At 42.9% G+C, this 21,836-nt stretch overlaps 1 protein-coding gene across 1 annotated transcript in view; it reads right to left on the reverse strand.

Moving 5' to 3' along the window:
- Window positions 1-256: 256 nt before the first annotated feature.
- Window positions 257-21,836, reverse strand: part of LOC118387201 (opsin-5-like) — a 57,470-nt gene continuing 35,890 nt past the window's right edge. Inside the window, exons 3-7 of the mRNA XM_052523764.1 lie at window positions 10,042-10,161; window positions 8,375-8,545; window positions 5,931-6,265; window positions 4,987-5,231; window positions 257-4,510 (exon numbers count right to left, since the gene is read on the reverse strand). Of these exons, the coding sequence (XP_052379724.1) occupies window positions 4,444-4,510; window positions 4,987-5,231; window positions 5,931-6,265; window positions 8,375-8,545; window positions 10,042-10,161 (938 nt within the window). The 3' untranslated portion in view covers window positions 257-4,443. The remainder of the gene's footprint in view (window positions 4,511-4,986; window positions 5,232-5,930; window positions 6,266-8,374; window positions 8,546-10,041; window positions 10,162-21,836) is intronic.

The raw sequence follows: 21,836 nt of genomic DNA on the forward strand, positions 1-21,836 counted from the left end.
TTATATAGATATACATTTTACATTTTAGGATCAATTTATTGTAGGGTATTGTGCATGTAAGTCATGATGATTGAATCAGACTTTCGAGTAGAAGTGTTATGTGACTCTGAGTTAAGTGTTAGGTGACTCTAAATGAAGTGTGTATCAACATGGGAGTCAGACTATTTGTGTGTCATTCTATTCTCTCTTCATGAGGGTGTTGGATGCCTCATGAAGATGCCCTGTCAAACATAAATAAAACATCTATATCATCTAAATATATGTGCATAACTGCACCTTTTATTGCACTTATCATTATTCAACACAACAGATTTGCAATGGCTATGGAATGCTGTACTTTTTCTTTACAAAATAAAGGGACAAAGACGAATTCCTCAAAGAATGTGGAATGAAGTATAAGGTGTGACAATGTGGTACTTGAAAGCAAACTACAGGTAGTATAAATGAATACAGTTACTGTATGCTTTTAGGAAATACATATGATAATAAGCAATGTGACATAATCCTCCTGGACCACAGTACTTGCTTATTCAGATGATGTTCTTCATGATAAAGCATTAAAACAAAACACTTTCAGTGATTTAGTTTGGAAAATGCAATGAATGACAGATGTAGGATCTTAATTTGATCACACGGCGGCAGGAAATTTAAAAAGGCATCTGAAGTATGTAATTTCCACTTTGAAATTTCAGACTTGATGTCCCCCCAAATTAAAAAAAATATATATAATCCACAAAATATTTAAAATGTTCTCCTGTTGAATAATTACTTTCCTGCTGCGGCAAACTGTCTCAAATTAAGATCCCACACCTGTAGAGCCGCCTTCTTTTCTGAGACACAATCAAACCCTGTTGAAGTACACTAGTGCATCATCCTTAAACCCCTTTAAGAAACCCAACAGAGGCAGATAACGTGGTGAGATTAATACTGTGATGTGGAGACATACAGACAGCCCACCAAGGAAAAAGATTACACCTCGTCTTAACCTATACCTGAGATCAAATAAAGACACCATATTAGCTATCTCCTTCCTCATTCATAATTTTGTACATAAGCAAGATGTGATGACAGGTAAGCATTACAGTTGACTACTACCTATTTGACATCAATATTAACCTCTTAGTTGACATACATTTTGTACAGATGCAAATCTCAAAAATGGAGAACAAAATGCATACCATTATAGAACATTTGATATCAATAAGCTCTCCTAACACGGTCATTCACAACTTTACACAATAAAATAATAAACCAATCAAATCAAATGATTAGCAAGGCAATGAAAGAGTACATACTGAAAAATCATACAAACAACAAAAACACAGATCCAGTAAGACACTGAGAAAGGAGATATTGCTTAAGTGATAATGCCCTTGAAGCCGGTGTTTGGAGAATATATTGGTACGGGTGTTGTAAGTTGATGGCCGGCAAACCGTGCCAATATATCCTCCAATCACTGGCTTCAAGGGCATTATCACTTTTATACAACGGGTAACCAACATATTCAAATAATGATTGACATATTTTCATTAAAAACATTATTTTGATGAATTTAGTCATACTATTTCATCCTTCCACAAGATATAGTGCCGGCACAAATCTAGAGTTGCTACCCAAGCCATCTGGTCATTCGTGCTATCGGTTCAGGTGACAGAGACGCGACCCATTCGTTCAGTCTTTTTGTTCTGTATCTATGGATGCGACCCAGTCGTTTGTTCTAAATGTTCCATTGCCATACTGGCTGGCAACGTACTCATCCCTTGCTTTCTAGATATCCAACTATGGCTAACTTACAGTCACGTCAAACAGTGCAGCTAGAATAACAACAGTAGCTGCATTTGCCTTTTTTAAATGTTTTCTAGAGACATTTAATCGGATACATCCATAACAATGAGCTTATGAGGCGCGATTTCGCCTGGCATAGAAAATGTGCTCTCTCATCAGGAAACTGTTGTTCAGAGGAGCGAGCCAACAACACAGCTAGCAGAATCACTTCAAACTGCAGCTAGAAAGACTGCAAATGTTTCGTTTGACCTGTTTTCTATTGATAGTTCTTTGTATATATCCATAGAAATTATGCCGATTCATGATTTCGATTGGCTGAGAAAAGTTGCCTGCCTGTCTCGTCCCAACTCCCGACATGTGCTGGAGATCGAATTTGAATATTGAAGCAATGTTGTAAATGTCGGAGAGAAATGCAGCAAGGTTTATACAAATCTCCGCTGTTGAAAACTAAATGTTAGTCTAAAAGAAATAGGAGATAATGTCTAGATGCTTTTTATAGTGGAGATCAAGTTTATAAATTGCCTGGCTGGGCTGATGAGACAGTGGTTTGCACCGTCAGATGGAACAGAGTAAATAGGCATTTTAACGTTATAGATTTCGCCGATGGTAACTTGTGGAATAGACGCAAACTGGAATGCAGTTTTCCAATCAGCATTCAGGATTATACCCACCTGTTGTATGATTTTGAATAAATCCTGTCAAATAAAGATTGTTGATTGTTCTTGCCAATGTTAGGACCTTAGGCTGAGTGCAGGTGTGTTGATCCTTTCTATTGTTCTAAGGAGGTCAGCGAGACTAGGGCCTCTTTTGTTTTTTCAGTGTGTTGAATGCAGACACCCTCAGTTAGAGTAAAGATGAAAGATTTCAAAGACAATAATAGACAATATGACAGTTGTAATAACCAATAGGATAATTATTTGCACTGAATGTTTATGTATTTCTAAAGATTGTTTTCTTGCATATAACTCAAAGCCTGGACTCCATACACAAGCACACACAGTATAAATACTTTTAAAAAAACATGTTACTGACTTTGAAAACTGACTTTGATCTTAATAGCACCTCAACTTACTTTAATTAAGTGAATTACTTTAATTAATTTAGTAATTGAGAGGTATAAAAGCAAAAAACACATTTATGGTTGTCTTATTCCTTCTGATCATGTGGATTTTTATTAAATTGTGTTTTGTCAAATCAACATAAATTGAGTGTACACAGCATTAAGAACACCTGCTCTTTCCATGACAAAGACTGACCAGGTGAATCCAGGTGGAAGCTATGATCCCTTATAGCTGTCAACTGTTAAACCCACTTCAATCCCTGTAGATGAAGGTAAAAGAAGGATTTTAAGCCTTAAGACATGGATTGTCTATGTGTGCCATTTAGAGGGTGAAAGTGCAAGACAAAATATTGAAGTGCCTTTGAACAGGGTATGGTAGTAGGTTCCAGGCGCACAGGTTTGTGTCAAGAATTGCATCGCTGCTTGATTTTTCACGCTCAACATTTTACGGTGCATATCAAAAATGGTCCTCCACCCAAAGGACATCCAGCCAACTTGACACAACTTTGGGAAGCAATGGAGTCAACGTGGGCCAGCATTCCTGTCGAACGCTTTTGACACCTTGTCAAAGCCATGCCCCGACAAATTGAGGCTGTTCTGAGGGTAAAAGGAAGGGTGCAACTCAATATTAGGAAGGTGTTGTTAATGTCTTGTATATGAGACGTAAAGGCTAACATCTGCGCATACAGAATGGGTAACGATGACAGGAGCATAGTGCTGTACCACATAGCCACTACTCTTAGCAGACATTGTTGTGCTGTGACTTGATATTTGGTCCAATTAACGTGCGCTGGTGGCTACCTCACAGTGGAGCGTGCAGTTTTTGCATGAGCTAAATTAGTATTTTGTTTTGTGATGTCAATGACGTCTCTAAACATGTATCCAGTGACACTAAGAATCATATGATGACTTTGACCGTTGATGAAAAGTGCTGCTAAGGTCAAACCTGCCCGAAGCAGTGATTAACGCTTAACTCCAACATCAACACCACAGTCTCTCCAGCACTCTGTACAGATATGGTATCTTAATTTGATCACTTTGCTCCACAGAACATTTTTAAGAGTCCTAGTCAGAGCATAATGTCCCTGAAAACATGCAGTTTCTCTTTCTATCACTAGATCTCACACCTAAACTGTAGCCTACTGTAGCCTATCAGAACTATTTTCCTGTTAGAAATTATAACTTTTTTTGAGAATAATCAAATAATCCTCCTCCTGCTGCAGGATTATTTTACTCCTGCAACAAAACTGGTCAAAATAAGATCCAACATCTGTATATCATACCTCGTTCTTAACAACACTTTAGATCTTACAGGAGCACATAAAGGTTCAAGTTTAAATATGCATGTCACAGGTGTCACAATACACAATCTGTACAAAGTGTAAAAATACATCTTGACAACAGCCTTGAGCTGTAAACACAGAGGGACGTGAGGTAGGAGAGTACAGAGAGCTGTTTGAAGCAGGAACATAGATACAGCAAGGCTGGGTAGCGTACAGTAGGTTTGGGTGATGAGCGGTGGTCAATATCTTTGCAGATGATAGCAGGGTTGTGATTGGACAGGTGTCAAATCATAGGAGATTACCACTGTTTTTCTCTCACATTTCAATGTGAGCTTCATTACTGGACGGACTGACTTTAAGCGAGCCAGTAATTGTGTAAAACCTGTGGAAGATACAATGGGAGAAAAGTTTCTTAAGTTAGAAATGTTGCATTGAAAACTATGCTGTTTTTAAGGTATAGCGGTGATATGACCTACATGCAGAAAGTAAACAGCATTGTGGGTCAATTTCCACAACAACTAAGAGCATTAAAGCATGAGGCTCAACTTTTCAGCTGTTTTGGTGCCCTGACTACCACGCTGTGAACAGCGTGAGGCGAATCTGTGCACATGAGCAGATATTCTTGCATCTTGCTCATCTTAGTATCTGCGATGCTGCTCGTGGCAACGTCATTTAGCTGAGTCTACCTTCAACTCTAGATCTAGCAAGCTGTTTGGGAAAATGTTGAAATATGATTGTTTTAACTCTTGCAAGCCATTAAACAAGGTAAATGTTAAACTAGGTCGGTACAGTTGTAACTGTCAATCCAGGGGAATAGAAAGTAGAAGAGAAAGCCATGAAATGAATACTACTCCATACCTTGACTTTTTTAAATGTGTGCGCTTCTTCAGAACTTGAAAACAGGAGGATTTAGCGCAGGAGTGTTTCAGGTCGATGACCTGGTAGATGATGGGGTTGTACATGGCAGAGGACTTAGCAAGCAGAGTGGGGATCACAGAGACCGAGATAGGCACTGAGTCGGGCTCGCCAAACGCAGACACCACTGAGACCACTGCATAAGGGATCCACGCTATCAAGAAACCAGCGCAGATCAGCATCGCCACCTGGAGGACACAAGTAGTACCACATCACTGGTCAGTCTCACAATAGTTAAAGTATCTCTGAGGTGAGGTTCCGTGCCCACACACACACACAAGAGCTCTGCTAACCGACTCGATCCCGACGGGCCCTGACATTATACATCGGGTTAGGGCCGGGTAGGGCCTGTTTATTCCTCAATAACTAGGGTACAGGCAGGGCTTGATTATCCATAAATTGATCACTAACATTTTGAAGCTGAGCAGTACAGTCATATCTAACTAAGATCATAACATTGTGTCAGAAGTTATTTTTCAAATATAAGACAGGCGATATTATTTCACAGAAAATATTAATGTTCCTTGAGTTTTGTCAGAGTTTAGAGTGACAAAGTTGCTAACAGCAAACTGCTCTCTCATGTCTCATAATTGAGCAGAGGAGCCCAAGTGGAGCCGTTGCTATGGATACTCACAGACTCAGATTCGTCATGAGCAGAGAGCATTCAGAGTGAGCAGCGCTCAGGAAGCGAGTGACAGAGAGGAGCAGCTAATTGATTTACTAACGGAGGATGTTATTTCTGATTTTGGGTTTCGGGCAGGGCCTTAAATTTGTCAGAAGAAATCGGGCCTGGGTAGGGTAGAGCCTGAACGTTGCAGGCATAGGTAGGACTCGGGATTAAAATTAATGTATGTTCAGGGCTCTGACACACACACACACACACACACCTTGGTCAGTTTCATCTCCAGATTATGGCTGTTCTTGTTCCTGGTGTCAAAGTGGGAGATTTCCTTGGCTGAGGACTTGACCTTGAAGATGATCATGACGTAGGAGAAAACGATGATGCCGGTGGGGAAGATAAGACAGAAGAAGAGGATTGCAATGACGAAGCTCTGGCCCGCCACGGAAGCCTGGGCCAGCCACCAGTCCAGAGTGCAGGAAGTGCCAAAGGGCTCAGGAGCATAGCTGCCCCAGCCCACCAGGGGCATGGTGGCCCAGAAGCCTGCATACAGCCACACAAACACCATACTCAGGAAAGCATGTTGCCTCTTTAGCCACGTTCCTGTGGGTACAATTTTGGGCAGAATGATTGATAATGAATTGGTTCATCATAATAATAAAGTGTCCAGATATCACAGATCATAATTTCAATTAACTTATTAATGAAAAAGTGCTAATTATTCATTCTTATAAAGGTCTTGTGTTACTGTAAACAGGGGTGTCAAACATACGCCCCGGGTCCAATCCGGCTCCCGGGTGGTTTAAGTAAAACAAATACAACTTGTAAAGTTTTTTTATACTTTCAAATGACTAAATCAAAGCTGTGTAGAAATGATAAGGGACCTACAGTACATTCATAACGTTTCTTGACTGTGTCTAGCTCGCTAATAATCACTGAATTGAAAGCTAGACAGTCAGGAAGTATCTCCAATTTTTTTTAAACAATTAGATGATACACTGTACCACCCAAACAGATCCACAGATGACACAATCTCTATTGCACTCCACACTGCCCTTTCCCACTATGTGAGAACGCTGTTAATTGACTACATCTCAGCGTTCAACACCATAGTGCCCTCCAAGCTAACAGTAAGCTAAGGACCCTGGGACTGAACACCTCCCTCTGCAACTGGATCCTGGACTTTCTGACGGGACGGCCCCAGGTGGTGAGGGTAGGCAACAACACATTTTCAACGCTGACCCTTAACATGGGAGCCCTTCAGAGTTGCATGCTTGGAAACCTTCCTGTATTCCCTGTTAACTCGCTACTGCGTTGTAGAGCACAACTCCAACACCATCACTAAGACAGCCTGTAAGTAGGAGGTCAGAGACCTGGCAGTGTGGTGCCAGGACAACAACCTCTCCCTCAATGTGAGCAAGACAAAGGAGCTGATTGTGGACTACAGGAAACGGAGAGCTGAGCATGCACCCATTCACATCGACAAGGCTGTAGTGGAGCGGGTCGAGAGCTTTAAGTCACGAGATCCTGAGGCCCATTGTCGTGCCATTCATCTGCCATCACGTCATGTTTCAGCATGATAATGCTCAGACCCATGTCGCAAGGATCTGCACACATTTACATTACATAACATTTAAGTCATTTAGCAGACGCTCGTATCCAGAGCGACTTACAAATTGGTGCATTCACCTTATGACATCCAGTGGAACAGTCATTTTACAATAGTGCATCTAAATCTTAAAAGGGGGGGGTGAGAAGGATTACTTATCCTATCCTAGGTATTCCTTGGAAGCTGAAAATGTCCCAGATCTTCCATGGCCTGCATACACACCAGACATATCCACCACTGAGCCTGTTTGGGATGCTCTGGATCGACATGCACAACACCGTGTTCCAGTTTCCACCAATAACCAGAAACTTCGCACAGCCATTGAAGAGGAGTGGGACAACATTCCACAGGCCACAATCAACTCTATACAATGAAGATGTGTCTCGCTGCATGAGGCAAATGGTCACACCAGATACTGACTGGTTTTCTGATCCACGCCCCTAGCTTTTTTTTAAAGGTATCTGTGACCAACAGATGCATATCTGTATTCCCAGTCATGTGAAATCCATAGGTTAGGGCCTAATGAATTTAGTTCAATTGACTGATTTCCTTATATGAACTGTAACTAAATTGTTGCATGTGGCATGTTTATTTTTGTTCAGTGTAGTTAGGTAAAGAGTTAACGAATAGCTGTCCAGACTATCGATATTGACCACACACATTTGTTTTACCCATCACATACGCTGCTGCTACTGTTTAAGATCTGTCACTTTATTCCTAGTTATATGTACATATCTACCTCAATCACCCCGTACCCCTGCACTTCGACTCGGTACTGGTACCCTGTGTACATAGCCATGTTATCATTACTCATTGTGTACTTATTATTACTTATTTTTTTATATGTTTTACTTTTCTATCATTTCTATATTTTCTTTCTCTCTGCATTATTGGGAAGGACCCGTAAGTAAGCATTTCACTGTTAGTCATTTATTTGTTAGAGGATATTATTTGCTAATTCTTTGCTCGGCAAGGAAATGTAAGTGATCTTCAGTGCAGCCCTACGGACACCATTGAAGACCGAATGCGACCTGCGGGGGCAAAATGTAGTTTGACACCCCTGCTGTAAACCAAACACAAACTGAGAACATAGCCCACTGTACCGTATCTGAGGTGGCAGATCTTGAGGTATCTGTCTAGGCTGACTACGGTCATGGTGATGAGGCTGCCGACACCGAAGAAGAAGCCAGCCCAGCCATAGAAACGACAGCCCTCCCAGCCAAACAGCCAGCGGTGGGAGAAACTGGACGCCACAAAGAACGGCTTCCCTGTGACTTCAAGACCAAACACACACAGTTGTTAACCACCTCAAATGATCCGTGTGTGCTGTAAAGACATGAGAATATATAGTATACATGTACAGTAACATAGTAATGTAGGCCTTAAAATGCATGAGAATTCCAATGAAAAACCACCCTCTTCATCTACTTCACATAACAGAAGTGCTGTTTCTTCAAAACTCACAATGATAACAGATGCAGTAAAGTTACAATCCTGAGGCATAGCATGGGACAGAAGAGGTGATCATAAATGGTGTTTATATCGTGTGAGGAGAAAGTGGCATCCTCACCGGTCTGACGCCACAGAGGTTCAGAGAGCACAATTATGACCCTGTTTCTATATACATGTTGATGTACACACACTGCACTCTCCACCAACCCTCGTAGTACATAAAATACGCGTTCTCTCACTTTATGACTCCTACAGTATTACGGTAAAATGGCTACGAAATATTCTAGCCCTCTTTTCATTTGGACCTCCAACATCTGAGTGACATTCCCAAGATGCAGGCAAAGCTGGCAGACACAAATAGATCATGCTTGTTGTCTGCTGTGGACGTTGGCTCAAGTCCTAGAGAGCAATGCAGGCGTCTCATACAGAGAGACATAGTTGGCCCAGAGACCAAGAAATAAACAGATAAACAAGTGAGCATCTCGTGGTTGTATGAGACACAGAGAGAGCTGGCCAGAGATTGTTCTGAGACTGAGACATACTGTTGTGAATTCTGCTTCTGGCTGGGTCACAGGGACTCTTTGAGAAAGTAGGATATTCTCAGATAAAGGGGATTTTTAAAACAACATTTCTTAACTGAGATGACAGCTTACAGTGGAACCAAACCTCTTGTACATCAAAGGCCTGGTCTATCGATATATTGTGATCAACATGCCAGGTAGAGTCATATTAGAGGTGAGTTCTTTTTACGTGATGGTGTTCCTCTAATATCCAAACGATGGCGATAAAGGACTAATTCCAGATTAAGCCACAATTTAGCATATTTCAGGGTGAGTTACCAAACATGCCTAAAAAGTTATGACTTTAAAGCAACTCAGTGATTCTCTCTCTCTCTCTCTCTCTCTCTCTCTCTCTCTCTCTCTCTCTCTCTCTCTCTCTCTCTCTCTCTCTCTCTCTCTCTCTCTCTCTCTCTCCCTCTCTCTCTCTCTCTCTCTCTCTCTCTCTCTCTCTCTCTCTCTCTCTCTCTCTCTCTCTCTCTCTCTCTCTCTCTCTCTCTCTCTCTCTCTCTCTCTCTCTCTCTCTCTCTCTCTCTCCCTCTCTCTCTCTCTCTCCCTCACTCTCTCGCCAACCAACCATTCCAATGTGTCAGGATGTACAGTACATGAGTAAATGTTAATGCAGCGCTACCATTGTTCATATACATGCTGTTCTGAATTGAAATACACAGACGACACAGGACTAATCCACCATACACTGTTCTGTACAGAAACACGCTGTACACGGACATACTGTATGAAGAGACTGCGGAATGGTTTACCTGATATGCAAAAGTCAAATATGGCTAAGTTGACTGTCATGAGCTCAGGCGGCCTTAGCTTTGTCTTGCGTTTGATGGTCATGTATATAACATAGCCATTTCCTATGGCTGACATGATCCCTGCAGAGAAAACAGAGGACAAGAGGAAGACATGACAAGTTGTAAAATGCAACATGACAGGGTGTACCTACAGGTTAGTCAATTTACATACTTAGGCCTATGGCATAATTGGTTTAATTATAATGCTATAATATAATATTATTTTAAAGGGGCAATCTGCAGTTGCTACGTCCATTTTTTTACTTATAAATGAATGATATGTACATATTGAATTTTGAAGAATATAACTTATAAATGTCTCATGATCTTAGTTTAACTGTCGTAGCCCCATTAGAACCCAAAATATAAGCTATTTTATTTTACTCGCTAATATCCAATCTCTGGATAATAAAATCGATGAGCTCAAGGCGAGAGTTGCTTTTCAGAGAGACATCAGGGATTGTAACAGACTCTGCTTCACGGAAACATGGCTCTCTCGAGATATACTGTTTGACTCTGTAAAGCCAGTTGGGATCTCTGTACATCGCGCTGACAGGAACAAACATCTCTCCGGGAGCTGTAGCTCAGTTGGTAGAGCATGGCGCTTGTAACGCCAGGGTAGTGGGTTCGATCCCCGGGACCACCCATTTGTATGCACACATGACTGTAAGTCGTCTTAAATGGCATATATTATTATTATTATTATTAAGTAGAAGGGCGGAGGTATATGTTTTATGATTAACGTCTTATGGTGTAACTATGATAGCATACAGGAACTCAAGTACTTCTGTTCACCTAACCTAGATTATATCACAATCAAATGGCGACCGTACTATCTCCCAAGATCATTTTTGTCAATAATAGCCACAACAGTCTATACCCCCCTCCCCCAAGCGGATACCACGGAGGTCCACAAAGAACTTCACTGGACTTCATGCAAACTGAAAACCACATATCCTGAGGCTGCATTTATTGTAGCTGGGGATTTGAACAAAGCAAGGAAGAGGTTCCCGAAATTCTATCAACATATTAATTGTTGTACTCGCGCTGCTAAAACCCTCAACCATTGCTATACTACCTTCCAGAATGCATATAAGGCCCTCCATTCGGCAAATCGGACCACAATGCCATCTTGCTCCTCCCCTCCTATAGGCAGAAACTCAAACAGGAAGCACCTGTGGTGAGGTCTATTCAACGCTGGTCTGACCAATCAGAATCCAGGCATCAAGATTGTTTTGATCACGCGGACTGGAATATGTTCAGGGTAGCTTCAGAAAATAATTTCGACACATATACCGATATGGTGAATGAGTTTATCAGGAAGTTCAACAGCATAGTGCCCTCAAAGCTCATCACTAAGCTAAGGACCCTGGGACTAAACACCTCCCTCTGCAACTGGATCCTGGACTTACTGACTGGCCGCCCCCAGGTGGTAAGGGTAGGTTACTACACATTCTTGGTCCCCTTCTGTACTCCCTGTTCACTCATGACTGCATGGCCAAGCATGACTCCAACACCATCATTAAGTTTGCTGATGACACAACAGTGGTAGGCCTGATCACCGACAACGATGAGACATATTACATCAATTACCTTGACTAACTGGTGCCCCCGCACATTGACTCTGTACCGGTACCTTCTGTAAAAAGCCTTGCTATTGTTATTTTACTGCTGCTCTTTAATTATTTGTTATATTTATTTTTTACTTTACACGTATTTTTCTTAAAACAGCAGTGTTGGTTAAGGGCTTGTAAGTAAACATTTCACTTTAAGCTCTACACCTCTTGTGTTCGGCGCATGTGACAAATAAAAATGGATTTGATTTGATATGCTTGCTTGGCAGAGTGTCACTCTTCCATAGAAACACTGTGCATGTATTGACTGCAATGACTGCCAATTTAATGAATCTGGTTTTGCTACCAATATTAACTGGTAGACAGTCATCTCCAAGAAGAATAAGGGAAGGATCTAGTGGTACAGTCATATTAGTGACCTGTGATAAGATCTGAATAATTCTTCCTAATAATTGCCTAGTTCAGGGCAGGACAAAAACATATACAAAAGTGTGCCCACCCCCGTTTTACAAGGCCCATACACATTCACAATGGTAATGGTCTCAGTATTAATAAAACCTTGAATGATCACAAACCTACCTCCTTTGTCTTTAATCTTAGATTGAAGCTGAAAGAGGCATTTCTTATTAATGAGAATGGCCAACCCTCTTGGCCGAGACGTGAAAGATGAATAGTACACTTGACCCACCCACTCTCTTTTCAGTTTATCATGCTCAGTCAGTCAGAAGAAGAGCTATATCAACCTTATGTTGCTTTAGATAATTCAGAATGCGTTTGTGCTTGACTGGGCATTTAGTACCCCTAATGTTAGTTATCATAAATGTATACATATTAGGTGTCGACATCTTTAAAGAAAATAAGAAATGGGGAAAGAGATGCAAATAAAATTGTGTTGAGCATGTACAAATTGTACAAAATGAAAGTATAATATAGTCAACATCTCGTGGGCTAATACCCTGACCCTACCACAAACCCACCCATCCCCCTCCCTATCTGAGGGAGTTAAAATCCCATACCCCTAGACTAGACACTAGTCTTTAAGCTAGATGTATCTGCTATGCATAGCATCGCCCGAATTAGGTAAATTCTAAATTATATGTACAAGTTAGCACATAAAAGTGCATTGACTGTTCACTGTAATATGAAAATGTTGTCAGTCGAGTCACAAAATACAATTTCAATCAAAGCAGAAAACGTCATCAACAATAATGACGGGATTATTTAGCCCCACATGACCATGTCAACAACAACAAAAAAACGGAAGAAACCCCAGAGGACACCCAAATGTCAACGAATCGTCATTCCCCAAGGCACCCTGAAATCTGTGCTGCAAGGTGACAAAAGTGTTGACCACAAACGCACCCAAGCACCACAGGAAAAAAAGTTATCAAGCTATGATGAATAAATTAAAACCTTTACCAGATGAGAACTATCATCCTTCAAATATGAAATAGAGATAATTAGTTAAACAATCACCATCATTCTGAGTCCACATTTTGGCAAGAACAGCTCAAATAAGCAAAGAGAAACGACAGTCCATCATTACTTTAAGACATGAAGGTCAATCAATGTGGAAAATTTCAAGAACTTTTAAAGTTTCTTCAAGTGCAGTTGCAAAAACTATCAAGCTGAAACTGGCTGTCATGAGGACCGCCACAGTTAAGGAAGACCCAGAGCTGCTGCAGAGGATAAGTTCATTAGAGGTACCAGTCTTAGAAATCAGCAATTAACAGCACCTCAGAAATTGCAGCCCAAATAAACGCTTCACAGAGTTCAAGTGAGTTCAAGAAACAGACATATCTCAACATCAACTGTTCAGAGAAGACTGTGTGAACCAGGCCTTCATGGTCAAATTGCTGCAAAAAAAACACTACTAAAGGACACCAATAAGAAGAAGAGACTTGCTTGGGCCACGAAACACGAGCAATGGACATTAGACCGGCGGAAATCTGTCCTTTAGTCTGATGAGTCCAAATTTGAGATTTTTGGTTACAACCACCGTGACTTTGTGAGATGCAGAGTAGGTGAATGGATGATGTCTGCATGTGTGGTTCCCACCGAGAAGCATGGAGGAGGAGGTGTCATGGTGCGGGGGTGCTTTGCTGGTGACACTGTCAGTGATTTATTTAGAATTTAAGGCATACTTATCAAATCAAATCAAATTTTATTTGTCACATACACATGGTTAGCAGATGTTCATGCGAGTGTAGCGAAATGCTTGTGCTTCTAGTTCCGACAATGCAGTAATAACCAACAAGTAATCTAACTAACAATTCCTAAACTACTGTCTTATACACAGTGTAAGGGGATAAAGAATATGTACATAAGGATATATGAATGAGTGATGGTACAGAGCAGCATAGGCAAGATACAGTAGATGGTATCGAGTACAGTATATACATATAAGATGAGTATGTAAACAAAGTGGCATAGTTAAAGTGGCTAGTGATACATGTATTCCATAAGGATGCAGTCGATGATATAGAGTACAGTATATACGTATGCATACGAGATGAATAATGTAGGGTAAGTAACATTATATAAGGTAGCATTGTTTAAAGTGGCTAGTGATATATTTACATCATTCCCATCAATTCCCATTATTAAATTGGCTGGAGTTGAGTCAGTGTCAGTGTGTTGGCAGTGGCCACTCAATGTTAGTGGTGGCTGTTTAACAGTCTGATGGCCTTGAGATAGAAGCTGTTTTTCAGTCTCTCGGTCCCAGCTTTGATGCACCTGTACTGACCTCGCCTTCTGGATAATAGCGGGGTGAACAGGCAGTGGCTCGGGTGGTTGATGTCCTTGATGATCTTTATGGCCTTCCTGTAACATCGGGTGGTGTAGGTGTCCTGGAGGGCAGGTAGTTTGCCCCCGGTGATGCGTTGTGCAGACCTCACTACCCTCTGGAGAGCCTTACAGTTGAGGGCGGAGCAGTTGCCGTACCAGGCGGTGATACAGCCCGCCAGGATGCTCTCGATTGTGCATCTGTAGAAGTTTGTGAGTGCTTTTGGTGACAAGCCAAATTTCTTCAGCCTCCTGAGGTTGAAGAGGCGCTGCTGCGCCTTCTTCACGATGCTGTCTGTGTGAGTGGACCAATTCAGTTTGTCTGTGATGTGTATGCCGAGGAACTTAAAACTTGCTACCCTCTCCACTACTGTTCCATCGATGTGGATAGGGGGGTGTTCCCTCTGCTGTTTCCTGAAGTCCACAATCATCTCTTAACCAGCATTGCTACCACAGCATTCTGCAGTGTTACGCCATCCTATCTGGTTTGCGCTTAGTGGGATTATCATTTGTTTTTCAACAGGTCAATGACCCAAAACACACCTCCAGGCTGTGTAAGGGCTATTTGACCAAGAAGGAGAGAGATGGAGTGCTGCATCAGATTACGTGGCCTCCACAATCACCCGACCTCAACCCAATTGAGATAGTTTGGATGAGTCAGACCGCACAGTGAAGGAAAATCAGCCAACAAGTGCTCAGCATATGTGGGAACTCCTTCAAGACAATTGGAAAATAATTCCAGGTGAAGCTGGTTGAGAGAATAGCAAGAGTGTGCAAAGCTGTCATCAAGGCAAAGGGTGGCTACTTTGAAGAATCTAAAAACTAAAATATATTTAAATGTTTTTAACACTTGGTTACTACAAAATTCCATATGTGTTATTTTATTGTTTTAATGTCTTCACTATTCTTGTACAATGTAGAAAATAGTCAAAATAAAGAAAACCCCTTGAATGAGTAGGTGTGTCCAAAGCTTTGACTGGCCCTGTACATACATACACATACACAATGTTAAAGCTATCATCTAGCTGGCAATTAGGCGGTCAGTCACATATTAGTGCCAGCTGGTGTGCAGCTTATCCCTGCCTCTGTATCACTAACGCTAGCATACATCTCTAGCAATAAACAAACTAGCAAACATTAGTAGCTCAAATTCCCTGAAGTAATATAAACAGCATAGTTAGGCTTGAAACCCAGTCAAAAGCCACATAGTTATTTAACCAAACCTGACTGGACCTCTATGCGTAAAATAAAAGTATACAGAAAAAAATTAACAATCTGGCACAGTGTGGCTATAGCTATAGTCACACCCTTGTAAACTTAGCGAGCTGGCTTAATAGCGCAGCCAACATTAGCTATGATCCAACGTTACCTCGCCAGTGATTATCAAGCTAGCCATCTAACCAGCCAACCCTGCCAGCCAGTCGATCACATGAGTAATTTCATGGTATCCTCATGTTTCACTAGTGACGGGCCACCCCCAGGTGGTAAGGGTAGATAACACTGAATCCAAGTTCAAAAGACAGTTCCTCATGATGTAGTAGGAGTGAACAAGTCAGGGAGTTCTTTCCTCATGTATGTTTCAGCTGTCTTCACAGCGTCAAATGTGCACTCATCTTTCTTGTTTTCGATCCACAAAGTCACCGGGTAGCGCAGGCCATATGCCAAGCCAGCCTGACGCAGAAGCCTCTTCAGTGGGGAGAAAGCCATCCTCCTCTTGTGTAGTATGGGAGAAATATCAGGAAATATCATGATTCTGGCATCTCCGTACTTGAGCTCTCCCTTTGCTCGGACAGCAGAGAGGATGCGGACATATGGGCCCTCTCGATTTCCAGTGGGTACGCGGAAGAGGGTAAATCCAGAATTTGGAGAATTAATTCCTGTAGAAAAGAGATGGTGTCTCTTCCCTCCACAGCCTCAAATTTGAGCACTTTTGTACATTTTTGTAATAATCAAATTTCTCCTTGAGTTTAGAAATGGTGTCTCCTAACTTATTGTACTTCTGGTCCACGTCCTCGCAGATGTCCAGGATGGGAGCCTGGTGACTTTCACTTTTGTGACTCACCTTTGTGACTTCCTGGTCTTCGTGGAGTTTATCGACCAGCACATCAATCATGATGAGGCGTTCAGAAAGTGTCTCTTGGACTTTTGTTATACTCTTATCCATCTCCATTCTGAACCATGCTGGTGCTTCTTCCGAGCTAGCATCCGTCGAGGCCGAAAAGGGCTGTAAGAGGGGGGCACTTTTCCATGCCTCGTCTGTGGCTTTGCAAAAATAGATGTTTTAACTTCCAACTCACTATAAATGAACAGGTAAACTGTGTCAAAATGCCTTAAAGGTTTTCTAAAGTTCGAGGACGCTAGGTTAGGCTCTTGAAGGAGCTTCGCCATTGCCGGAAGTCTGCACATGCCACCTTAATAGGCTTTCCATTGATACTGATCAATAGTTAATTGTTATTCACAAGCATGTATTTATCTGTCAATACTGACGTCAGTGTGCTGCTAACAGTTTTGCTTCCTCTACGTCCTTGTCCCCTTACTGGGCTTGAACCAGTGGCAGAAATGACAGACGCAAGTCTTTTGGGGTACGACGCTACAAGCTGGGCACACCTGTATTTGGGGAGTTTCTCCCATTCTTCCCTGCAGATCCTGTCAAGCGCTGTCAGGTTGGGTGGGGAGCGTCGCTGCACAGCTATTTTCAGGTCTCTCCAGAGATGTTTGATCGGGTTCAAGTCTGGGCTCTGGCTGGGCCACTCAAGGACATTCAGAGACTTGTCCCGAAGCCACTCCTGCTTTGTCTTGGCTGTGTGCTTAGGGTCGTTGTCCTGTTGAAAGGTGACGCTTCGCCCCAGTCTGAGGTCCTGAGTGCTCTGGAACAAGTTTTCATCAAGGATCTCTCTGTACTTTGCTCTATTCCTCTTTCCCTCGATCCTGACTAGTCTCCCAGTCCCTGCCGCTGAAAAACATCCCACAGCATGATGCTGCCAAAATAATACTTCACCGTAGGGATGGTATTGGTCAGGTGATGAGCAGTGCCTGGTTTTCTCCAGACGTAACGCTTGGCATTCAGGCCAAAGAGTTTAATCTTGGTTTCATCAGACCAGAGAATCGTGTTTCTCATGGTCTGAGAGTCCTTTAGGTGCCTTTTGGCAACCTCCAAGCAGGCTGTCATGTGCCTTTTACTGAGCAGTGGCTTCCGTCTGGTCACTCTACCATAAAGGCCTGATTGGTGGAGTGCTGCAGAGATGGTTGTCCTTCTGGAAAGTTCTCCCATCTCCACAGAGGAAGTCTAGAGCTCTGCCAGAGTGACCATTGGGTTCTTAGTCACCTCCCTGACCAAGGCCCTTCTCCCCCGATTTCTCAATTTGGCAAGGCGGCCAGCTCTAAAAAGAGTCTTGGTGGTTCCAAACTTCATCCATTTAAGAATGATGGAGGCCACTGTGTTATTGGGAACCTTCAATGCTGCAGATATTCCTTCAACCTCATAGCTTGGTTTTTGCTTTGACATGCACTGTCAACTGTGGGACCTTATATAGACAGGCGTGTGCCTTTCCAAATCATGTCCAATCAATTGAATTTACCACAAGTGGACTCCAATGAAGCTGTAGAAACATCTCAAAGATGATCAATGGAAGCAGGATGCACCGGAGCTCAATTTTGAGTCTCATAGCAAAGGGTCTGAATACTTATGTGGATGCTGTTATGTACCTGTAGCACTAACAACTGTTTATCTTATCTGTTAACCATGATCTACTGTTGTGTGTACAAGTCCATTGAAACACCCATGAATAGAAGACAAAGAGACACGTCATGTTTGGGTAGACAGACACGATCCTCTGCTCTATTCTATGATATGTGAAATGAGCATATACACTGTAAAGCAGGGTTCCCCAAACTCCCCTGGGTTCATGTTTTGTTTTTGCCCTAGCACTACACAGCTGATTCAAATAATCACAGCTTGACGATGAGCTGGTTATTAAGGCAAAAACCACGTGCGCCTGGGGGGAGGCCCAGAACCGAGTATGGGAAACCCTGCTATAAAGTGAAGGCTCTCTAGTGCTCATTCTCTGGTGAGATTTTCCATTCACTCTGGACTTCATCAGCTGAATGACCCTCGTTTTACACACAAAGCAAGTTATTGAGAGAAATTTAGGAGGGGAAAAATGAATTATCTATTGCATTCCAATTCTATCATATGATAAACAGATTAGAGAAAAACTAAACAAATGGGTTACACAGTTTATTTTTTCAGTTATCGAGGGCACAGGATATGGACAGAACATCAGGGAGTAACCACATTTGATCTATTTAATTTAACTCCGTGTCTAGCTTAAGGGTTAAATGGAAAATGTTAGAATGGCTGCACACATTTGTTTGTGCCATGCAATATCAATGTGACCACGAGATGTTTGACTTTTGTGATTAATTTATACCTAAGCAGAAAAGTAAAGAAAACAGGCAAAGAAACATGCAAGAGAACAGTACACTGTCCTTCTCTCAGCACATATCAAAGCTGCAGGCTGAAGTTATATCTCGACTTGGTTACCTCAATTGTAATCTCTCTTCTTTCACCCCAGCTGCCAAATTAACCCTGATTCAGATGACTATCCTACCCATGATAGTAGAGGTCGACCGATTAATCGGAATGGCCATTTAATTAGGGCCGATTTGGAAATCGGTATTTTGGGACACCAATTTGGCCGATTTCTTTTATTTATTTATTTTTTATATACACCTTTATTTAACTAGGCAAGTCAGTTAAGAACACATTCTTATTTTCAATGAAGGCCTAGGAACGGTGGGTTAACTGCCTCGTTCAGGGGCAGAATGACAGATTTTTACCTTGTCAGCTTGGGGGATTCAATCTGGCAACCTTACAGTTAACTAGTCCAACGCTCTAACCACCTGCCTCTCATTGCACTCCACGAGGAGCCTGCCTGTTATGCGAATGCAGCAAGAAGCCAAGGTAAGTTGCTAGCTAGCATTAAACTTATCTTATAAAAAACAATCAATCAATCAATCATAATCACATAAACTACACATGGTTGATGATATTACTAGTTTATCTAGCGTGTCCTGCATTGCATATAATCGATGCAGTGCGTATTCGCGAAAAATGACTGTCGTTGCTCCAACGTATACCTAACCATAAACACCAATGCCTTTCTTAAAATCAATACACAGAAGTATATATTTTTAAACCTGCATATTTAGCAAAAAGAGATCCAGGTTAGCAGGCAATATTAACTAGGTGAAATTGTGTCACTTCTCTTGTGTTCATTGCACGCAGAGTCAGGGCATATGGGTTCCAAGAACACAGGATGAGATGTTACTATCCTTTGTGCAAGCACTTCCAAGAGTTAATGAACAGTGAGCGTGGTGAAATTTGGGGAGCGCATCGTCAGTAGTGTACCTTTGGTTCCTAGGGTGTTTCGGCCTTTCACACTATACACCCTCCCCAAAGGCGGCCAGCGACAGGGTGATCAATCCTACGCTTGCGTCCCATTCCCAATTAGTCATAGGAGTTGCCTTGTTGTTGATAGCCAACATCCCATGGGACTATGCATGGCAGGGGCGTCCTCCTCCCTGAGTCAAGCATTGTTGACCGCATACCTCCTGGCCCTCTCACTTCGGGGCCCAGCTGGGGTCTTTCCTCTTCATCCAGAGCCACTGACTGCTGCCTTCTGCCGCCTCTGATACAGCTTTGATTGCCGAACGCTGGCTCTGGCCCTTAATTCCCAGGTCTCTAAGCAGTCTGGTTGTAGATGTTGCCACAAAACCTCTGCAGCCCACCTCCACTGGTTGGACTTCTGTGTTCCAGCCATGATGCCGTGCTTCGGCAGCTAGATCAGCATAGCGCAGATGTTTTCGCTCATAAGCCTCATCTACTGAGTTTTCCCAGGGTACTGTGAGCTCAATGATGAAGACCTTATTGAGTGAACGGGACCAGAGCACCATGTCAGGTCTTAGGGTGGTGGTTGCGATCTCCGGAGGAAACACAAGTTGCCGGCCAATGTCAGCTAGCATTTTCCAGTCGCGGGCCAAGCGCAGCTGGTGTAGAGCCGCTCTTCGGCGGTCTGTGGTCCTTCTGTAGCTCAGTTGGTAGAGCATGGCGCTTGTAACGCCAGGGTAGTGGGTTCGATTCCCGGGACCACCCATACGTAGAATGTATGCACACATGACTGTAAGTCGCTTTGGATAAAAGCGTCTGCTAAATGGCATATATTAGTTTAGCCCCTTCGCGGACAAAGTTTGTCCGTAAGGAGTGTGATGCTGCTGTGGGTGGTAGGGAGTTGGTGGCAGCTCGCTTGTCCTCCAGGGCGGACGCAAGGTTTTTAAGGACTTGGTTGTGACGCCAAGTGTAGCGTCCTTGGGTGAGGCTTGTTTTACACCATGTGAGAATGTGCCTGTGGTTGGCTGGTATGGAACAGAGGGCACAGTCCGGATCTTCACCATACCATTGGTGAAGATTAACTGGTGTTGGAAGGACGTCATATGTTGCTCTGATGGAAAAGCTCAACCGCCTCGCTTCCATAGCCCACAGATCCTTCCAGCTGATCTTCCTCTTCTCCACACTGTCCCATCGAGTCCACTGTCCCTGTTTGGCAAGAGAGACTGCCTTGGCCCACCTTGCAGCCTCCTCCTGATGGCGTACTTCCTGCACTACCATCTTCCGCCGCTCTGGTGCAGTGGCCTTACTCCAAGCAGCACAGCTAGTTAGCCCAAGGCCTCCTCTCCCTTGCTGAACATGACCCACAATGTCAGCATGTCTGAGGGCTGCTGTTGCCTCCTGGACTGCTTTTCCTGGCCTCCATTTGCGCCCAGTTGCCAAGGTCGGCGCGTTGTTGCTCACCACTGGGTCTTGAGATTCATTCAGTGTCATCTGGAGCCTGGTTTTTGCACAATTGAATTCCTCTGTTAGACTGGTGAGGGGCAGCTTGAGGACACCATCTCCATAGAGGCCTATGGTGGTAAGGCATCGTGGAACTCCGAGCCACTTCTTTAAGTAGCCTGTGACTCCTCTTTCCATCTTCTCCACTGTTGAGATTGGAACCTCATACAGTGCTAAGGGCCACAACACCCGGGGTAGGAGACCAAACTGCAGACACCAGGCCTTTAACTTTCCAGGTAGCTGGGTGTTGTCGATGGACTGTAGGCTACTACTGATGTCTTTGTGCAGCTGTTGCACCTGGTCTTTATCCTTCAGGCTTGCATCATACCACCTTCCAAGGCTTTTTACCGGCTGCTCAGACACCACTGTTGGGATTTGGTCATCTCCGATGAAGAATTTCAGGTCAGAGAGTACTCCCTTCACAATCGAGATGCTGCATGACTTGGATGGTTTAATCTTCATACGGGCCCAGCTGATGTTCTCCTTGAGTTTTCTGAGCAGTCTCCTGG

Source organism: Oncorhynchus keta, chromosome 8 (assembly GCF_023373465.1).
Source record: "Oncorhynchus keta strain PuntledgeMale-10-30-2019 chromosome 8, Oket_V2, whole genome shotgun sequence".
Classification (NCBI taxonomy): Eukaryota; Metazoa; Chordata; class Actinopteri; order Salmoniformes; family Salmonidae; genus Oncorhynchus; species Oncorhynchus keta.